Source organism: Sminthopsis crassicaudata, chromosome 6, assembly GCF_048593235.1.
Source record: "Sminthopsis crassicaudata isolate SCR6 chromosome 6, ASM4859323v1, whole genome shotgun sequence".
Classification (NCBI taxonomy): Eukaryota; Metazoa; Chordata; class Mammalia; order Dasyuromorphia; family Dasyuridae; genus Sminthopsis; species Sminthopsis crassicaudata.
This window is the reverse complement of record NC_133622.1, coordinates 124823409-124845952: the sequence shown is the minus strand read 5'-3', so window position 1 is coordinate 124845952 and position 22544 is coordinate 124823409. Positions and strand designations below refer to the sequence as shown.

Here is a 22544-nt window from a genome sequence, read left to right as displayed (position 1 = left end):
TGCTTCCTGGTTTTGTTACATAGGCCCAAGGTGTTGTCAGCAGTGTAAAACTTTGGACAATGAAACATTACATTACTTCTCTATTAGTGATACTCTCCATGATACTTAAAAACAAAAGTCAATTTTTTTTTAATAAATAGGAAAGAAAAATAAATTTCTCATTAATTTCATTTATTTATTTATTTAATCATACTTTATTTATCTCATCCAAAGTCTCTAACCCCCATATCAGCAGTCAGGAAATTGATAGATTACAACTCATTTTCTGTACTTTAATGTAGCATATTTAGTCTATCAAGGATCAGTGAAGATAAATAGAAAGAAAGATAAAAATCCAATATATTAAGACCTTGGCTCAAGCCCCTTCTCTGATATATATTAGTTATGTAACGTTGGATAAGCCATTTAACCTCTCAATGATCTAGCTCAGGGCTTCTTAAACTTTTTTCACTCACAACTCACAACAAAATTGAGAAATTTTTACATTTAAATCATTTTATATACCTATTTATATGCCTACATACCTGGAATCATGTAAAACTTTACTGATTTATATATATATATATATATATATATATATATATATATATATATATATATATATATATATATAAATCATTTACTGATAATAAATCATAATTTTGCAACCCCACATTCAGTTACAAGATGCTATATGGGATCATAACACAGTTTAAGAAGCTAGAATCCAGATATATCTCTAAAACAGAAATTTTTAATTTTTTTCTGTATTCTGAACCCATTTAGGACCCATTTAGCAGTCTGATGAAGCCAAGAGACCTCTTTTCTAAATAATATTTTAAAATACATAAAATATGTAGGATTACAAAGGAAACCAATTACATTTAAATATCAAAAAAAAAAAAAAATTTAAGGGGTAGCTAGGTAGCTCGGTGAATAGAGCACTGGCCATGAAGTCAGGAGGGCAAATGTGGCCTCAGACTACTTAAGACTTCCTAGTTGTGTGATCCTGGTCAAGTCACTTAACCCTAATTGCCTCAGCAAAACAAATAAACAAACAAACAAACAAATAAATAAATGGAACAAGTTCATGAATTTCCTATTCCAATTTCCAGTGAATCCCTGCATCGGTACAGTCACTTCAGAGTTTCTTGTGTCAATGAAATCACCATTCCACTCCTTTTTCCACACTCAATCCTACCTTCAGTATAGTGAAAATGCTTAATTCAGCCATATAGCCTCACTAACAAAGCCATCAGCAGGTCTGCAGAATTTGAATAGGTAGTGGAAGAAATGTAATTCTGGAGGTGGATTTCTGAGTCCAATGTTTAGAAAGACCTCTAAAGAAATATGTGTGTTAATGGTCTACTTTGGGTCCTAGGAACATTTTGAATTAGTATTTTGTAGCTTTCAAAAAGCTACAGCCCACTGATCCTATTGGGCTGCAGATCTAGTTCACTGGGATTTTTGCCACTTTTCCACAATTGTGGGCTCTCTATAGGGTGTCCTACTGGAATGAGTCTTATAAATTATATTTTCCAGGACATTTGCTTACATTGTCAACTAGATGATGGGAGTCTTGAAAATATAAAGAGAAATGCATATTTTCCTTTAAAATTTAAGAACCAAGTATAAGAAATTACCTCTCACAGCACCCCTATTTTTTCAAACCAAAAATTACTACGTATAGTCTAAAAAAGAACATTCCTTTTGCAGAAATCTCCTTAACCATACATTTTATTTCTATGATTCCTTTGATATAGAGAAGCTTTACCGATGCAATTTGGCAACTGTTCTGCAAATTATTGTCTTAAAGAGTTCTATGGAACACTAAAAGGGTTAATTGACTTGCTTAGTCATATAGGCAGTATGTGTCAAAAGCTGGACTTGAACCTAAGTCTTCTTAACCCTAAAACTGGCTCTCTATTCACTACACCACAAAACCATGATGAAACCGTACCCAGATTAGAAATAGAAGCAACAAACAAGAATAATAAATTATCTTTTTATTTTCTTAAAAACAAGGATCAGGGGCAGCTAGGTGGCATGGTAAATAAATCCTGCACCAACCCTGAAGTCAGGAGGACCTGAGTTCAAATTTGACATCAGACACTTAACACTTCCTAGCTATGTGATCCTAGGCAAGTCACTTAACCCCAATTGCCTTAGCAAAAAAAACAAACAAACAAACAAAACAAAACAAAACAAAACAAACAAAAAAAAAAAAACAAGGATCAGCCCAGAAACTTCAGGACATTTGGTTACCATGAGTAATGAGAACATAAATGGATAAATAGAAGGGTGAAAATCCACATTTTTCTCTATCCTTTCACAATTGTATCCCCTACTTTCCCTTTTCTCCCTCCTCCCAAATTGCCATGGTTCAGCAGTGTGCTGTAGCAGATCCACATGTCTCAGTTATCTCTTTCAGCAGATCACCCAGCAAAGATATGATAACTAGGTCATGGATTCCCTTACCTTATTACATTGGCCTGAATAGTAGAAGAGGCTGTATAATCCAAACAGTATGGCTAGTCTGATGAATACATAATATTGTTCAGATAATTACAAGTTCTCAAAATCAGAACCTTTTCTTAGGTTGCCTTTTATTCATTTATCAGCTAGTGTTTAGGAAAGTATTGTGTTTGATCTTGTCTTTATTAGTTTGGAGGTTTCCTAATGCAAAGATTGAAGGTGTAGGAAAAATAAGAATTTATGTAAAAATATGAGTTGCATGGTCTGGATGATTCAGCCCTAGACTTAAGAGTCAGAAGAGGTGCATTCAGGTCCTGCCTTGAAGATTTATTGTGACTCAACTCATTTAACCTCTTTCTGTCTTAATTTCCTCATCAATGAAATTAGGGGATTGGATTCAGTAGTAGCTCAAGAGCTATAATATTATAAGACTCTCAAAGCAGGTCATCATGATAGTCATAGGTACATTAGCATTCCTGGTGATAAAGCTAGATGGAAAAAGGAAAGCTGTCTAGTTAGTACTCGAGGGCTTGTCTTTGGAGCAAAGAAAAATGATCCTTGTTGATTTGTGCTTAGCAAAGCATTTTTCTTCCCGTTAAGTAATGATTCCAAAGTTTGAACAGACATTTTGGTGCCTTCTGAGAAAATCAGAGAGAATGGGAAATATTCAACTGAATGCCGTCTGCTTTATTTTTATCTGCTTTTGAGCTGATAGACTTAAGCTTCCATTTCTTGTGCAGATATTTTTTGGTATTGCTTGGAAAGTCCATTTCCCTCATGAGGGCCTCTCTCTGGCTTTTATCTTATTTGGGGTTTTCAGGATTTATTCTGTCTTGGAGAACATTTTAAAATTATTGATTAGCCCTAGTATTAATTTCCTATCTATTATTAGAAGTTTTATATTATACATATTTCCTGCATTCCACTCATTAAAATCAAGACAATTAACCAGGGGCAGGGGTGGTACAAAGCAAAGATGTCAGTTCAAATTCCAGCTCTGTCACTTTGCCATCCCAAATAGCTTAGTCTCTCTGTGCTTCCATTTCCTCTGTTAAATGAGATTGTTGGAGTCAATGACCTCAAAGTTTCCTTAAAGTTCTCTTATCTATGACCCTATGAAAGGATAGGACACATGACCTCCAAAGTTCCTTCCAGCTCTATGATCTTAAGTACAAAATAAAGATATGCAGAGATATAAAAATTGCTTTAAAAGGGAAATAGGATATGCATTTGTCCTCCTAATCCATTTTTAAAGTTATTTTTAGTGTTAAAAAAGTTAGTTTCAGTGATTAGAAAGAGAAAATGGATAAAAATTTGAGAATTATATACATGTATATTAAATTTATAAATTTGTTATTTGTAATCATTAAACTCTGATTTACTTGGAATTTGGGGAAAAAATGTTTTTTCATAAATTTTCCTATGAGAGGTACTTTCTATGGGAGCAGTTTATCTTGTCTTGAGAAGATCTTATGAATACCTCCAGGGATAGGAATTAAATATGTTTGTTCTACATGGATATTCTGTGTAGTATTCTAAAGGGGACAACAAAGGAAAAGAGAAACCTAAAACAAAGGATATAGGGCAAAAATACAAACATCTGGATTTTTTTCTATTAATAGCAACAAGGTAACCCTCAGGGAGAAACAACCCTGATTTGCTAGAAGCCTTTCTGATATTGCCAAAATCAAGTGCGCAAATGATCCAGTTTTCATTTGTTATGCATTCTGTGATGCTATGAAAATGTTCTTGAACAAAGGTGGAAGCCAATTACTTCACTCAGTCTCAATAAAGAAAAAAGTTTAGGATAATGCAAAGAACCAAGGCATAGCTTGGAGCATCCTGTCCTCCCTCTTCCTCTTGCTCTCTGTCTCCCCACTCGCCCCCTCTACTTCCCCCATGCTGGGAATCTTCACTTTACATTAGGGCTTTGTGGTTGGTGTGCCAGACCTTGGGTATTGGGAGTGGAGGCTAACACAGCTGTATAAACAAAACCGGGCTATGGCCATCCATAACCACACATTATCATTTTATTTTTTTTTCTTCCATAGTTGGTAATGCCTCATTCCAAGGCACAGGGACTAGATTTGTGAAGTTATATTCTCTTAATCTTAGGGAAGAATTAAATTTCCAATACAAGTTTTTGTACCTTTTCACCCTTTATATTTCCTAATGAATTAATAAGTCATTGTTTCCTGTGATCTACAGGACTCTGGTAGAGAAGTGACAAAGGGATTTATGTTCATTAAAGTGGCCCAGTCTAAGAAAACAACAATTTGAACCTTAAAAGAAAAAAGCATGACTTATCTTCAGAATAACCTCTGAAAGACAGGAATCTTTCTATAGGCATTTTGCAGTGGAGTAGTCCACACCCCAAAATGAAATCACAAGTTTGAGAGTGTTTTTGTCAGTTTTCCCCAGGGCAGTGAAATTTTAAGCATTGGCTCAAGGTGTGTGGTGTAGTATAAAGCAATTTCTGCAATTAAAATCTATGTCTCTTTTCACCTCTCATAAATCCTACTCTAATCTTTCTCTCCTCCCCTCCAATTTTCATGTCAGAACTGAAACTATCTTTTCTTTTTTCTTTTTCTTTCTTTTTTTTTTTTTTTTTGGTTGTTGTTTCTGGAGTGGCATTGGGGGAAGAGGGGGAGTCCCCCACCTCCCTTCTCTTTCCTAGTATCAAATCTCAATCAAGTGAATTTTTATCCCTTTTTGTAAGAAATAATTTGGCTGTCTTATACCTAGGTCTTAAAAAATGGACTGGACCATTCTTTATACATTTCCCTTCCTAGATACATGCCCTCTCCACTGCCCAACTATTCTATGTACTTCAGTTATTTTGTCATTCCTGCTTGGGGTCTACCTAGAAAAAGACTGTAAAACTCTAAGGAAACATACAAACATCTTGCCTTTAATACACTGGACTAATAAGCAAGTGTCCTTTCTGCTCCCCTTCCCATCTCTCTCCCTCCCTCCCTTTCTCCCTCTCTCTCTGTTTCTGTCTCTCTCTCTGTCTCTCTCTGTCTCTCTCTGTCTCTCTGTCTCTCTCTGTCTCTGTCTCTCTCTGTCTCTGTCTCTCTCTGTCTCTGTCTCTCTCTCTCTCTGTGTCTCTCTGTCTCTCTCTCTCTCTGTCTCTCTTTCTCTCTCTTTCTCTCTCTCTCTCTCTCTCTCTCTCTCTCTCTCTCTCTCTCTCTCTCTCTCTCTCTCACACACACACACACACACACACACACACACACACACACACACACTCATTCTCTTTTGAATCCAAGAACTAAGAGAACTTCAGAGTATAAATAGTTCATTTACCAAAAGTAAGGTCTCTCTCATTTTTAAAAAAATGTGTTTAATTTAAAAGATTTATTATCTCTTCCTCCCACTGTTCTCTGCATTCAAAAAAGAAATAAAGCCTTCAGAACAAATATACACAGTCCACCAAAACAAATCTCCACATTTGCCTAGTTCAGAACGTCTCAGTCTGCATTTTAAGACCACCATCTTTCTGGCAAGAAGCGAATAGAGTTCTCTGAACTTATCATTTCTCTTTACATTGATCAAAGTTTTGAGACTTTCAAAGTTGTTTTTCTTTATAATGCTGTCATTGAATAAATTGTTATAAAAAGACTTTCTCTTGGCTCCTTCCTCCTATCTATTCTTTTTCTCACTTCTTTTCCATCTTGTGAACTACCAATTCACAATAGGTAATTTTGCCAACCTATGTTGCAGATGATACTTGACTTGTTGGGATAGTTTGAAAAGGTCATAGTTTGATCCATGAGTACTTCATTTAGATCATTTACATTTCCTTTTAGTAGCAACTGTTTAGAGGGCACCCCCTCCTCAAATACAAATAGCACAGCCTGTGGCTCTCACTGTGGATCAAACCCAAAACTTAACATATGTAAAATGTGGCTCGCAGCACTTTCTTTGAAGCTTAACCACAGCCATGGAGCTGTAATTGCAGCCTTTGATTGCACCGACTTCACTTGTGGATTGGGCTTTGCTAGGGCATGACTGGCTTGGCAAAACTTCAGCTGCAGCCCCCCAGTGAAGTCTTAGATGTGGGGAGTATTCCATCTCCTTAGCGCATGCCTGTGGTTTCTTGAAAAGAATCCTGATTTGACCTGTTTTATGTCTGTAAAGCACACCACAAGGCCTCATTCCTTATGCTTTAAGGTACGGAGTTGGTCTTTCTGCAGTGGAAGCCTGAGAGTTTTGCCCCTTAGTTCCTAAGAGGAAAGAATGGCGTTACTTGATACTACAGGCAGTTATTCAATTGCCTTCTTTTTTGAAAGAAACAGAACAAAAGAGCAGCCTATTCCTTGTTGCCTCAGTGGTGTTAAGATGGTTATTGGTGGATTTTATGCAGCAAACTTAAACCAGGATTCGTTAAAAAAAAAAAAAAAAAAAGAAAAGAAAAGAAAAGAAAAGAAAAGAAAAAGAAAAAAAGAAAGAAAGAAAAGAAAAGAAAGGAAGCATGTCTTGCCTGAATGTATTTAGGAAATTCCTCTCCTGATTTCTTTACAGATGCTGAAAAACTGAGTGTATGAGGTCAGGGGAGGGGATGTAAAGAGAGTAAAATAAGACTTTTGTTTTTTAGCTTTATCATGGTCAGGTCAGTTCAAGTGGTCCAATAATTACTTTTTATTTATATCAGAATAGGGGAATTTTTAGGCAGGACAGTGAAAAGTGCTTTGAGGAGTCACACATACACATTGCATTTTTACTCTGTAAAGGCCTTATTTAAGAATAGAAACTTAGAGCAAAGCCATGGAAATTATTTTAACCTAGGAAGAGAAGGGAGTGAGGAAAAGCCACAACAGAAGAATGTTTCATTTCCTCTAGAAAACAGACATTTCTGGCTTTTAAAGGAAAGTCCACTCTGAATTACAGCATTTATATCAGGTTGCTGTTAGTTACTGGCTAGGAGCCTCAAGGCTATTCCTCAACAGGAAGCTGAATGTTTTTATGTAAGACTGAGAGGAAAACCTTCCCAGGAAGAGTGACCTAGACCAAACCTTTGAAAATCTGGGATGAAAAGGCACAAAGTAAATGGAAATCTATGGGGTGCACTCAGCACTAATTCCATGCTGTTTGCTTGAACCTTCCTTTTTCCTTAGAAAGGTATTCCTTATTTCCTTAGAAAGGTATTCATCCTCATATCTCTTTGATCGCAGCATACTACCAGGTACTGTACCACTACAGGAAACTGGGTGGGATGGGATGGGGACTAATGGATCTCCCATTAAGTCAGAAAATGTCTAATTTTATAGGAAAATGAAAATTGAATATGTCAATAAAAGGCCTTCTTAGTTGAAAACATGATTTCTGAATGTAAACATTCAGCCTTACCTTCATAAAGCATAGAAGCCTATTTCCTCCCTAATTTAGGCTGAGCATTTGGTAGTCAACAACATTTGACAAGGGACTGAACTTGAGAATGCTGTGTTTTATCATGATCAAGTAAGTTCAAATGGCCCAGTTTATATAGAGATAGTAGAATTTTAATCACTCTATCAATAAATCTTTATTAGGCACCTAAAAAAAATCTTATTTGTGGACAACATTCAAAGTTTACCTACTGCTATCCTATTTCAGAAATAATCAAATTAGTATATAGTGTCATACTTTTAGTTCTCCTCTTTCATTCTAAGTCTTCCCAAATAAAAAGCAGATGGAAATCTAAGTCTGCTAAGAAATCATGTCATTGTATAGAGTCCCATCGAATTGTGTCAGTTGTGTTCAAAATTTCTAAGATACTCAAATCTTCTGCTCTTCTTCAAGAGTGTATTTGGAATGGATCTATCCTAAGTGTGTGTTCAGTTTTCAGTCATGACCAGATTTTTCTGATCCCATTTGAGGTTTTCTAGGCAAAGGTTGTTGAGTGATTTGCCGTTTCCTTTTATGGTTCATTATATAGATAAGGAAACTGAGGTAAACAGGGCTAAGTGGCTTGCGCTGGGTCAACACAAGGCAATATCTGAAGCCAGATTTGAACTCAGGAAAAAGAGTCTTCCTGATTTCAGGCTTGGCACTTTATTTATTGTGTCACCCAGCTATCCCACTGTCATCCTAGAGCAGCTATTTATAAAATCATATGGGGAAAATTTCAGAGAAAAGTATTTTCTTTAGCAAAAGTCTTGATATTGTGACTTCTTTTGTCTTCTGTTATTACACATAATACTATTAATAAAAATAAATCCACTTCTTCTCCCAAACTTAATAAATCTATTATTATTTGATAAAGCTGTCTTCCCAGCTATGCTGTAATCTAGGTGCACTATGATTGTCATAAGTACTGTCTGCTTTAAATGACTATTTAACACTTGCTTTATATGTCGCATGGTTCTAAGTACTTGTGTTGGTTTTTCAGAAGACAGTTTGCTCATGTTATTTTTTCCTAGTCATTGAGAATATTAGAATTAAAATTGAGAGATTAGATGATCTCTAGAGTTTTTCAGCTACAGATTTTACAAAGGGCCTTTGATTCTGGATACAAAGGAATAAAAATTATGGAAAGATGTAGTGATGGTTTTAGTATATAAGCAATGTGTTGAATGATATATTGCTCTCTGGTAAATTTTAACGTACACAGAATGACAGTATGATCTTCCCAGCTTTTTTCTTTTTCCATTGTATGCATCCTATTAAAGGATTACTGAGTGCACTGAGTTGTCCATAGAATATTGTACCACATTCTCTGAAATCACAAGATTTAAAAACCTTAGAAGATTGTACCTAGTACAACCTTCTCACTTTATTTAGTTTTGCCATTTGTTATAATGGTCATATCAGGTTGAATCAATTGGTGGCAAAATTTCTAAGATACTCAGATCTTTTTCTCTTCAAGGTTGTGTCTTGCTCAGAGTCCTGTAAATTAGTAACTGATAGAATTTGGGTTTGAACCCTGTTTTTCCAGATAAAACTAGTGTTTTTTTTCTACTGCCTGCTCTAAGATTTTTACCTCCTAAGGCAAAAATTTAAATTCAAAGTACTGAAAGTCACATTGTACATGGGAATCACATTGTTGATTCAGTGCTCAATTATGGAAGGAAATATAGTCTTCATTAGAAAGGAATTACTGTTGAGTCATTTTTATTTTCCAAGGGGTTTGTTTTTAGGATTGTTATTTTTTAACCAATCTAACTAAATGGCACAACAGATTCCATTAACTCATTAAAAAATAAAAATGTACTTAATTAATCAAGTATGTGGTAGAAGGTGCATGAATCCAAACATTTTGAAAATCCTGATATCGAAATATTCTAATTATGTTGCCTGAAGCTAGAGTTCTACTTGGAACTAAGCAGTGCTAACCAAGTTGCCTAAATGGACAAAAGAAATATAAAGAGTTTATGAAGGTCTCATGCTACAGAGGTTTAAAAAAAGTGGAGTTGTTCTTTGTTTTTGTTTTTCTTGGAAGGGTAGAAGGGACAGAGTTTCATCTATGGATGGTTCATATTAATAGCATTTCATTTGTTCCTTCTTGAGGTGGAAAACGAAACTCATTCCCGACATGCAAAGCCAAGGCAGCAACCCCAGGGCCTCTTCTCGAAATGGAAGCCTGTTGAAACCCCAAACATCTCCTCAGTCTGAGCAGTTTACCCCAAAGGAGTCTTGATGTCCACTTGACCCTGTGGTCACTTTTAGAGACATTGAACCATAAGGACAATCACTGCCAAACCTCTCTTTGCTTCTATTGCAAGAACCCGGGCCTGAAAGAAAAGCATAAAAGAAGATTTTAAAGCAACAAATCCCACAAAACTGAAATGCACATGAAAATGTTTGCAGACTTTGGGTCAATTGAGAAGCTTCTCTCTCTTCATCTCTGCCTTGTACTTCCCAGAGTATTTTGCATCCGTGTTTGTACCTTTTAGCAAGCAAGGTAACCTGGCCAAGTCCACCTGCCTGCTGCAACCACCTGGAGCCAACAAGTAGCCAGCACTCAACCACCTGCCTATCTACCCATGAGGACATTGTGGAAGACCTCTCCATCTTTGTTTCTATCTCCCTGTTTTTCTCTTTTCCTTCCCAAACATTTTATTTAATAACAATGCAAAAGGATCAATTTTATGTTTGCTTCTTTTAAAAAAACTTGAATGCTTTTATATTTTTAACTTTTTAGTTTTAATTTCCTTGGTGTATATTTTACTAGCTATATGATCTTTTAAGTAAAATTCAAAGACCTGGAAAAGTATGATTTAAAAAAAAAAAAAACTGAAAGAAATCCAAGAGAAATCTTGTCTGAAAATGTGGCTTCTCTGTGAACAAATTTGTAACAAAAGCCTCTCCATCTTTGTAAGGTGTTATATAGAACTAATTAAGTGTAACCACCATGTCAACTTGTCAGTAGACATGTCAATCCTGCTTCACTTTAGTCTTCTTTGTAAACCTAAGCAATATTCAGCAAATTGGTTTGCAGTGAGTTTCCCTTTCTACTTTATCTCTTATCCCCTTTCTTGTAAAAAGCCCAGCACTTGAATTGTTATTACTTTAAATGTTCTGTATTTGTATCTGTTTTTATTAGCTGATTAGTGGGATTTTATGCCAGTTGTTGAAATGAGCATTGATGTACCCATTAAAAAAACAAAAAACTGCAAGGCACAGCCTTTGCCAAAAACTGTTAGCTAAAGTTTTGTCATTCCAGTTTGAGTTAATGTGCTGAGCATTTTTTAAAAGAAGCTTTGTAATAAAAACAACAAAAAAGTGTCACTTCATTAAGAGTGAATTGTCTGATAAAGTTGGATTATAATGGCTTTATTAGGGAACCATTGTAAGTAACTCCCTCCATCCTTCAGTATCCAGGCAGGTCTGTATGTCAGCCATCCTGAAGAGGATTGTTGTTGTTGTTGTTGTTTTTTAAACCTCATAGCAAGGGGGTTTTTGCAGCTATACTAAAAGTACAAATACTGGTGTTGCCTGTGGGTGTAATAGAAATAGTTCCTTGTCTTCCTCCTCTTCCCCCATCCCACCCTACTTAGGCAAATAATCAAATAAAATTTGTACAGCTTTGCCTTGTCCTGTTTCAGGTGGAAATATACATCCTAATTCCTTGAAACTTACATCACCTGTCCTTTCATCTTTTTCATTGCTTTCCTCTGTACTTTCTCCAATTTCTTCTCATTTGGTCCTAAGCTATAATCAAGGGGAGAAAAAATTCCAGACAATTTAGCTCTGGTCTGATGATGAGGCAGTGTCAATTTTTTTTTTTATTTTGTCACTTGAACCCACATGATTTACCTACTTAAACCCTTCCAAACCGGATCATCTTTAGAATGTTCATTCATTTTTAGTTTCTTGACTATGCAGAACTATAAAGATAATATGATACCTTGAAATATGAAGGAAACAAACCCCCTTGGGGAAGTTATCAATCTAGAGGTAACTGGTTTCAGTGTCTGGAACACAGAAACAAAAACAAGGAACCCAGAAACCATCTCAGTTCAAACTCATTTAATAAATGAGGAAACTGAAGCCCTAGAAGTTTAAGTAAATAATTTGGCCAAGGTGATACAGTTTAGCATCAGAGGCAGAATTTAAATGCTATCCTCTAGCTCTAGAATCAGTACTCCTTCCTCTGCTCCATCCTTTATTGCATGCTTGTTGATTTTATACTGATTCTCCTGAATGCTGGGTGGAAACCCATTCAAATGAAAATTGTTTATTGAACATTACAGCAAGTTAAAATTTACAATAGCAACAACCCAGTTCAAAGAATCTCAATCTCTCTCTTCCTCTCTCTTTTTTTCTCTCCCTCTCTCCTTCTCTCCCCCTCCCTCCTTCTATCCCTTCTGTCTCAGTCTGTCTCTGTCTCTCTGTCTCCCTCTCTCGCCCTCTCTTTCCCTCTCGCCCTCTCTCTGTCTCTGTCTCTGTTTCTCTCCTTCTCTCTCTCTCTCTCTCTCTCTCTCTCTCTCTCTCTCTCTCTCTCTCTCTCTCTCTCTCTCTCTCTCTCTCTCTCTCTGTCTCTCTCTCTCTGTCTCTCTCTCTCTCTGTCTCTCTCTGTCTCTCTCTGTCTCTCTCTGTCTCTCTCTTTCTCTGTCTCTCTTTCTCTGTCTCTGTCTCTGTCTCTCTCTCTCTCTCTCTGTCTCTGTCTCTCTCTCTGTCTCTCTCTCTCTCTCTCTCTCTCTGTCTCTCTCTCTCTCTCTGTCTCTCTCTGTCTCTCTCTGTCTCTCTCTTTCTCTGTCTCTCTCTTTCTCTGTCTCTCTTTCTCTTTCTCTCTCTCTCTCTCTCTCTCTCTCTCTCTCTCTCTCTCTCTCTCTCTCTCTCTCTCTCTCTCTCTCTCTCTCTGTCTCTGTCTTTCTCTCCATACATATATGTACGCATATACATATATATATACATACATATATGTATATCAAAAGGAACAAAGAGAGAAAAAGAAAAAGGGAGAGAGATAGAGACAGAGTACTTGAACCGAATATTCCTTACTTCCAGGACTGTTCTTTATCCCCTTTACCACAGTCTCATATATATGTGAGGGTGCATGTATTATAATAAATTTAAGTTTAATGGGTTAAAAAAAGTTTCTGTATGCATGTGGATAATCATTAAGAAGTGATAAATGATGTGGGACTTTTTTTTTTTTCCTGAAGAAGCAGTTGGTAGGCATAAGTGATCAATATTAAGCAGAAATGTTATGGGTAAGTTTCAGGTTTAAGATCCAAAAAATACATACACCCCCTGATTCAACGGCATTGCTTCAACAACATTATCATTTTTAATGATAAAGCCACCCAAATATATTAGAGGTTAATTTTAATTCATTGCTCCATTAGAGAAGCAGGAAGGTGTGCCTATGAGGAAAATGTAGAAAAAATATGATATTAGATTTTTAAAAAGTGAGTGATTCTGTGTCAGATGGAACAGAGCTGAGGTTGATATGAATTTAAAATGTTCAAATAGAATGATTTAGAACTGTATTGATAGGATCTGTCATAAGACTATAGATTTAGTGCTAAATAATCAGCCAATAACTATCCAATAAACGTTCAAGTGTCAGATACTGCACTAAGTACTAGGGATACAAAAGAGAGGGAAAAGGAAGTTCCTACTTTCAAGAAACTTACTGGGCAGACAACCAACAAACAAATATGTTCAGACAAGTTATATCAGATAAAAAGGAAATGAGAGAAAAAGCCCGGGGATGAAGAGAGTTCTCGATAGTAGATGGGATTTAATTTGGGACTGTTAGAGAAGCCACAGGTGGAGAGGAGAAGGGAGAGTATTCCAGGAACAGCCTGGGAATTATCTGCAGTAGAGAGTATTTGTCTTCTCTCTCTTTTTTTTTTCCCCCCTAAGGCTGGGGTTAAGTGACTTGCCCAGGGTCCCACAGCCAGGAAGTGTTAAGTGTCTGAGGCCAGATTTGAACTCGGGTCCTCCTGAATTCAGGGCTAGTGCTCTATCCACTGTGCCACCTAGCTGCCCCCGTGTCTGTCTTCTTCATAGGACAGCAAGGAAGCCAGTGTCATGGATGAAAGAGTGCTCAGCAGAGAATAAGGTTTAGGAAGACTAAAAGTTATGAAGGCTTTGAATGCCAAACAGAGGAATTTGTATTTGATCCTGGGGGTGATAAGAAACCACTAGAGTTTACTGGGTAAGTAATATGATTGGATTTGTCTGGAGGATGGATTGAAGGGAGGAAAGACTTCAGGCAGGAAGATCCTGATCCTGCATCAGAGTAGTTGCAGTGTCAGAGAGGAGGGAGTATGAGAAAAATGTTGCAAAGATGAAATCAACAAATTAGATATTGGGGAAGAGGCAAGGAGGACTCCTCCAGAAGACTAGAAGAATGGTGTTGCCTTACAATAGTAATTGGGAAATTAGGAGGTGAAAAGAGTTTAGAGGGGAAAATAATGAGTTTTCTTTTTGACATATTGAATTTAAGATGTCTACTGGAAGGAATCCAGTTTGAGGTGTCTAAAAGGCAATTGGAGATGGAAGATTCTCAAGAGAAACTTCAAGAGAAGTTAGAACAGAATACATAGATTTGAGAATCATCATATAGAGATGACAATTAAGTCCATGGGAGCTGATGATGATGAGATCATCAAAGGGAGTAATATAGTGAGAGAAGAGGGCACAAGATAAAACCCTGAAGGACACATAGTTATAGAGGATGACCTGAGTGAAGAATGGCAAAAGAAACAGGGACAAAGCCATTTGAAGAGTAGGAAGAGAACTAGGAGAGAAATGGTATTCTGAAAATTTAGAGATAAGTGAATATACAAGGAAAAAGAGTAACCAGTAGTATCAAAAGCTAAAGAGATGTCAAGGTGAATGAGGATTGAGAAAAGGCCATTGGATTTGGCAAGTAAGTGAACATTGATAACTTTGGAAAGAATAATTTGCGGTATAATAATGGAATTGGAAGCCAAGTTTTAAGAAATTAAGAAGAAAGAAAGTTGGAGGTACCTATTGTAAAGCCAGCTTTTTCAAAAAGTTTGGCCTCAAAAACCAGAAGAAATATTTAGCAGGGAAAGAAGAATCACGTATCAAGCAAGCATTTTCTGAGGATGGCATCTCAAAGAATTATTAAATTTTCATTTGATAAAGGAAAAAACCAGCCCAGAGAGATTCAGTTAACTTTAGAGTCACAAAAGTAGGTCTTTTCGATCCAAATTCAGCTCACTTTCTATTAGTCTACATTACCCTATATTTTCTGCTCTGCTGCCTTTTCATACCCCCTCCCATATTTTCAACTTGTTTGTCTTCTAACTAGAATATAGAAGAAACATAGATTATATTCAGTGATAACGGAATAAAATTATTTCCAGAATTTTAGGAAATATATTGAGTTAAGAAAAAGCTGACTTAAGATACTATAGAGTAACAAGGTTTACTGGTCAAATCTTGACAACTGAATGGTTCTCATAATTATTTCAAGTAAATTAAGCATTTTTCAAATGTCTTGTAGGGGCCAATGTGCTAGAAGCTGGAGATACAAAGTCAAAAATAAAGCAGCCAGTTTCCTCAAAGAACTATATTCATTGAAAATATGCTTTTTCTTCAATGTTCACTGAAGTGTAGTGGTAAAGTTGAAATAAGGTTTAGAAACTTCAATAAGGCTCCAAAATAATATCCCAGGGTGAACAGGTGAATGGGTGATTTGAGAGAATAACTATTTCAAGGGTAAGGGCTGCTGGCATTCTTTTGAACCTTAAGAAACATTTTGGAGATCTCTACTAAACATATATGTATATATTTGCATGCCAGTATATGTAGAGATGGTGGAGTTAGTAACCTGAATCAAGAGAGGGAATTTCCAATGGACCTGGGTGTTTCCTTATAAAAATAAAATTATAAAGCCAGTCCTTATTCCCATCTCTCTGTTTTTCTGCATGGATACATTATTTCCCTTGCACTGGTCTAGAATATCTTGGCTCCATTTATGCTCATTGTGTTCTCCACTTCATTATTCTTATTGGGTTCTGCCCTATTCTGAATTGTATTTAGAAGAACTAAAATCTACTGCCTCCATAACTAAATGCATGCATTGGAAGGTCTTGACACTTGACTCTAAGTGATTCCTTCCAACTATAAACCTCTATCTACTACCGTCTACCTTTTTGTCCTCAGGAAGGGCCCCAAGTAAGACTTGAGGGAATTTTATTTTTAATTTTAAAAATTTTAAATAGTTCACTTTTTCCAATTATGTGTAAAAACAATTTTATCCTATCTTTTTTAAAAAATAATTTTTGAGTTTCTCTGCTACCCTCCTAACACCTTCCCTCCATTGTAATGCTGGAGAAACAGAGGCAAGATAGAGCTTACAGAGTATTTAATAGTTTATTTGAAAGGGAGAGATTTACTGGGACCAAATGGATCCATGGTTTTGGTCTCATGGCTAAATGAGACTATTGTCTCCAAGAATCTAGCCTACAATGTGAGTTATCCGACATATATACATGTGGCTCAGATACAGGAGTAGACCGAGGCAGGAGTGGAGTCAGAGTGCTGAGACTAACAATCCAGTTCTGATAAGGTCGCGGGGAGGCACTGAACATTCTGGGATGGAGAGAGGCATTTTGATAAGTAGGGAAGGGGGTCATTATGTCTAAGATAGAAGGTCTTTCTCCTCATCTGGATCATCATGATTAGAAGAGAGGGATGGTTTTACAGGACTGAGCAGAACAATTAGAAACTGAGGCAGAACAATTCAGGGAAACTGAAGCAGGACAATTAGGAAAACTGAGTCAGGACAATAAAAGAGAACTGTGGCAGAATATTCCACACTCTCTTCTGAATATTCAAATCATTGAATGACCTACCTCTAGGTAACTGGAAGGTCTTAGTACCATAATTTTGACCAATCCTGTATGAAGCAAATAAACCAAACTAAAACTAGAAAAATGCGAGGACTTATGGCAAAGACAAGTTTCTCCCTGATAACCCCAGAGTTAATCAGCAATACAAAGGCTCCCTGTTGCAAGCATGTCAGGTTCTCTGCTGTTCCAGAGCATCTCAGCTAGAGAATCCAGTTTGAGATGGACAGTTCACTGTGTGGTAGGTGGTCTGCAGTCATTTGTGCATTTAGCTCAGCCTCTGCTTATAGAGCAGCAGGGGTCAAGGGCTCAAGGCCCATTCAGAGGGGCAACCCACTCCAGGGGAGAAGGGTGAGGCTTGGAGTAGCTCTACCCACCCAGAGGAACAGACAGGGCTGCAGAAAGGATCCAGATTTCTGAGCAGTATATGTACAATTAAACCAAGGAAGGCAACTCTTAACTTTTAGAGGCCTGATACCAAACTGCAAGGTCCTTTGAGAATGCTGAAATACAAATTAAGGAACTGGGTTTACAAGACTGGAGAAACAGATCAGAGAGACTGCCAAGACAAACCACTATTAATTATCCTCTCATTAGTTAGAAATCTTTTTAAAAAACCATTTGAATATTATAGACACAGTATCCAGTAACAGATAGACGACCAGGCTAAATATTTATTTACCCAAGTATTTAGGATATAATGAGTACATATAACATTACATGTAACCAGATTGAAAAGAGCAAAGTATAACATTATTGAATTTCATTAACGGTTTCTATTGACCATTGCTCTGATCATAGAAATCAGTCACAGGAAGAAAAAATGCAAGGACATTTAGATAACATAAGCAATTAAAACTCAATCTTCAGCACATACAGGATAAAATAGCTTTAATTCATTTTTACTCCAATTAATTGTCCACTAACTTTCAGAGTGTGGAGCTTTAAAACTCCCAAATAGCATTAACTATAAGTCCCAAAAACTTTACTTCCAATAACAATTCCCATTAACCAAAAGTTCAGATAAATCCTAAACAGATATTTACCATAACCTTATATTGATAACAGTAAGAAATTTGTCTCAGTAAGTTCACTTCTTTCATATCTAAGTAGATGTTTCATAAGTGAACATTATACATACAAACCAGTTTGTTTTTTAAATCCCCAATACATAGACAAATATCCCAAATTGCATATTGCCCATAATAGAAACATTTTCAAAAGGACAAAGAAAAAAAAAACTATTATTTTCAGAAGCCCTTTAAATGATGGGCATAACCTCAGGATACAATCAATGCAATCAAGTAAAACTTATACAGAATATCCTAATTCTACATTAAAGAATCCAAGAAGTTCTTAAAAATATTAAACTTTTAGAAATAATCCTGCCAAAGTATGAATCACATTTATGACCATATTCCTTAACCAAGGAAACCATTGTGTATCAAAAGAAATAAATATACAGTCAAATTAACTTAAAAGTAGGCCTGTCTCTTGAAATCTTTTGCCAAAGCCAAGCTGGAACACACTTTGTAGGGGTTGAGGGGGGAAAGAAGGAGAGGGGAAGACATGGCCGTCCTTCCATGTCAGGCTTAATTGGAGGAAGGGGATTTCACATGGCCTCCCTTCCACTCTTCCCCTCCTATTCCACGTGGCATTTCTCCTAACTCCACCATGCTTCCTGACCCTCTACTAAACTTCCTCTTTTCCTCTTGCTATATTACTTTAACAACCAATTCTACAACCTTTAAAGTAGCAGAAAGCAGTGGGTGAGGGTGAGTTTACCTAAGTGGAGGCACATGATCCCTTCCAGGCAAGTTAACAGAATTTCTCTTTAACAAGTCTTCTTAAGATCTTATACTCAAAGATAACCAAATCTATCCTTCATAGGCAATAGTAAAATTATTTCCCACAATTTGTAATAATAACAACAAAAAAGTATCACTTCATTAAGAGTGAATTGTCTGATAAAGTTGGATTATAATATATATAATATAATATAATTATAATATAATTAGGGAACCATTGTAATTATAATTACATTTATAATTATAATATAATATACATAACATATTATGTTATATAATATATTATTATTATATATTATAATTATAATATATAATATATTATACAGATTATAATATATATAATATAATATAATTATAATATAATTAGGGAACTATTGTAAATAACTCCCTCCATCCTTCAGTATCCAGACAGGTCTGTATGTCAGCCATCCTGAAGAGGATTGTTTTTTTTGAAAACCTCATAGCAAGGGGGGTTTTACAGCTATACTATATTATACTATACTTAAAGTATAAGATAGAAAGTCTTTCTCCTTTTCTGGATCATCATAATTAGGAGGGAGTGGTGGTTTTGCAGGATTGAGCAGAACAATTAGAAACTGAGGCAGAACAATTTAGGAAAACCGAGGCAGGAAAATTTAGGGAAACTGAGTCAGGACAATAAAAGAGAACTATGGCACAACACCATCATTGAGCAAGCTAGCAATTTGATATAGGTTATACATTTGTAGCTATCCATATTAGCCATTTTGTAAAAGAAAACAGACCAAAAAAGAAACAAGAAAAAAATTTAAAGGCAAAAAATTAATTTGTTTATGCTCTAATCTGCATTAGATCCTAGAGCTTGGGACAATTGAAATAATGGAGAATTTTGGAAGTGAATAGGTATCTGTTTACCTCTATAGAGAACTTAATCAGTTGTGCTATCAGTGGGGGTGGTCTCTCTAGATAACAGAATGAAGCTGGTTATCCTGTTTGCCTCAGGTGGGGTACAGAGGGCAAAAGTTCAAGAAGGTTTTCTCCTTGAGAGAGAAAGTTTTTTCAGGTTTCCCATGTCAGAGGATTTTAAAGGTGGGTGAGTGCCTGAATAACCCCAGAGACTTAAGTTGGAGGACATAGTGAGGAAGACACAACTCCCCTAAACTGAAGTCCTTGGGTTGGAAATTCATGTTGATGGTAAGAAAAATAACTATAGAACTTTGAATGATTCAGTCAAGATACGGTGTTCCAGTACCTCTGATAAACCTGTTCCCGGATAGGCAAAGAGTATAAGTAGATCCACATGTTATCAATAATGACCTATTGAAGAGGGAACCCCAAAACTCTGAAAAATCCTTAAAGGAGAAAATCTTCGACTCTGCCTCAGTAGGGGGCTCCACCCCAAGCACAAAACAGTTTCATCTTTGTTATCTGGGTGGGGATGGCTGAAACCCATTGAATTCAATTCAAATTCTAACCCTGGCTGAAACCCAGGCAGGAGCCAACCTGGGACTCTACCCATGATCCCCCTTCAGCTTGTAGCCAAAACCCCTATTATAAAAGAGCCAGATGGAGCCCTCTCTTTGCAGAGGGTCTAAACATGACAGCACCATGCCTGGCACTCCACCTGGCACCCCAAGGACTCTCTGCCCACTAGAATGTTTCCAGTGTCCTCCTCTCTTTATCCTCACCTATTTTCTTGACTAGACTTTGAAACCTTACTTCCAATCCCTATAATAAACCTCTTTTATCAATCTAGGTTTTTGGGTCTGTAAATTCCTTTATGGAGAACTGCTTTCGCCACCACTAGATCTCATTTTCATTTGGGTACCCCAAATCTAAACCTCATCATTTATGGTGGCCAGTACATACGGAGACCCCAAAAACTAGATATAATTTGGCGACCAAATGGAGCCCCAACTTTTTGAGCTGTTGGTTCTTCCAAGGACAATACCTGTGTTCCTTCTTTTGTTTCACCCTATGTCTAAAGGTAGTAAGCACCCAGACTGGGCCTGGGCTGTGGGCCTTATTCCCCTGGAGGGGAATATTTGCATTTTCTGACAAAAGGCCTGCTTTTGTCTCACTCTCTGTCTCTAGAGACATCTAGACATATCTCTGCCTCTAAAATCCTTCCTTGAGCAGATGTTTGGCTTGAGGAAACTCCCTCTGTCCAGCCCTTCCAGAAACAAAGGACCTTCTTTTGCATCTCAAGGCATTTCTAATCTTTTTTTTCTCTCACCAGAAAACTCTGCTCTCCTGCAGGAACTCCAAGACACTAAAGGAAGTGTCTCTTTAACACCTCACCCCAGACCAAGGAGACACGTGGCCGTTTTTTTTGGGACCCCACCCCTCTGGGGGGGGGGGGCACACCAGCACTCTCTTTGATGCACTCTCTTTTATCTGTTCTGGGGAGATAACTGGAGAAACCTAAGAGGAGCTGAGTTTGAGCCCTTCTCCCACTCCACTGTTAAATACAATGGAGTCTCTAATGGTCAGGCTGTAGCCACAAGGAGAAAGATCACTGAATTGGGGTGAGCTTGGAGATATGTCTCTACTCATGGCTGCTACTCCCTGGACAGGGGTGGGGCTGTCTCCTTCAGATCTTGTTCTCCCAGCAAGATTTGGGGGGGGGCTTAGATGAGCTACCCTGCTCTCAAGTTCCAGCATGGAATCACCAGAGGAACCCTCGCTATTCGGGATGCACTGGGTAAGATGGCATCTCTTTCTCCACCACCCTTGCTTTGGCCTTTCCTCCCCCTCCCCCATGGAGTGGGGAATCACAGAACTTGAGGCTTTTTTTTTTTCCAGACCTCTCCCATATGGCTTGGCAACCTTCCCTTTAAATGCTCCTATCTTGTCCCCTTCTTGGGGTACTATACAGTGGGGAGATTGGGGTCTCAATCTTAATCTTCTCAAATCTCCAGAAAAGTTTTTCACCAACTTTTAAACTAACGAACTTTGACATTTTAAAATGCGACTTGGTTTCCTGATTTGGTCATCCTGCATTAGAGCAAGGCTTCCCGTCACAACCTTTTAACTGTAGAAGCCTCAAAATTATGCTTTTGCATTCTCAAGAGGCTGTCTACAAAGACAGGGGATTCCAAACTACTCTTGTTTTTTTTTTTTTTTTTTTTTTTTTTTTCCTGGCCTCAGGGCACTTACTTAAACTTCCCAGCCTCACTTTCTCCCCCATAGCCATATGGATCTAGTGGCCACATCTGATTCAGGATGGGCTAGAGTTAGCACTCTACTGGGGGGTATAGCCATTTTTAAAAAGTAAAATAACAAAAACAGTGATGGGAATTAAGTTCATTGTCTTTAAGGGAGACAGGCATTGCCAAGAAATAAGTAGATTCTTTAACCCCACTTTTTTTGAACTAGGAAAAACATTTCCATTTTTTCATGTAATGTATACTTTCAAGACAAAGATAGGTTTAAATGACTATAAAACCATTTTGCCTTTCAGTGGTTTAACAGGCAGTGGTTTGTTTTGATTAGATGGTGGTGGGAAAATCAACTTGCTTTGAGGATATAAATGTATGATGTATAAAAGAGAGACAAAAACAATGAAATTCATATATCCCCTTCCAAGTGACCTTGAGATCATATATATTAATTTCAGCCGTGCTGCCCTCATGAAAAACATTCTAGGTTCCTTTTTTGACAATGCCTCTTTGGAGCCATGTTAGATAATAATAATAACAACAATAATAAGAATATCTAGCATTCCACATAGCACTTAAAGGTTTGTATAATACTTTAATATTATTTTACTTAATCCTCATAACTTTGGGAAATAAGTGCTATCATTAGCTTCATTTTACAGATTTGTAAACAGGGAAACAGCACATGTGATATACCTACACAACCATACAGTTAGGGGATATCTGAAAAAGGATTTGAATTCAGTTCTTCCTGAGTCCAAGTTCTATGCTCTAGTCACTATATGACCTAGCTGCCATATTTATATTGTCATTTTGATCTTAACTTATTGTTTTAGCCAGGCTTGTTTGCCTGGGCTGATCACTGTAGGCCATTTCTCAGT

General features: G+C 37.0%; 1 protein-coding gene across 8 annotated transcripts in view; it reads left to right on the top strand.

Moving 5' to 3' along the window:
• Window positions 1-10681, top strand: part of LEF1 (lymphoid enhancer binding factor 1) — a 168992-nt gene extending 158311 nt beyond the window's left edge. For 6 of the 8 annotated variants that reach the window (XM_074272867.1, XM_074272868.1, XM_074272870.1 and 3 more), the window contains one exon: window positions 9946-10671. In XM_074272867.1, the coding sequence (XP_074128968.1) occupies window positions 9946-10025 (80 nt within the window). In that variant the 3' untranslated portion in view covers window positions 10026-10671. Of the gene's footprint in view, window positions 1-9945 lie in introns of all 8 variants that reach the window. The other 2 variants (XM_074272869.1, XM_074272863.1) reach the window with 2 other exon arrangements.
• Window positions 10682-22544: the final 11863 nt, after the last annotated feature.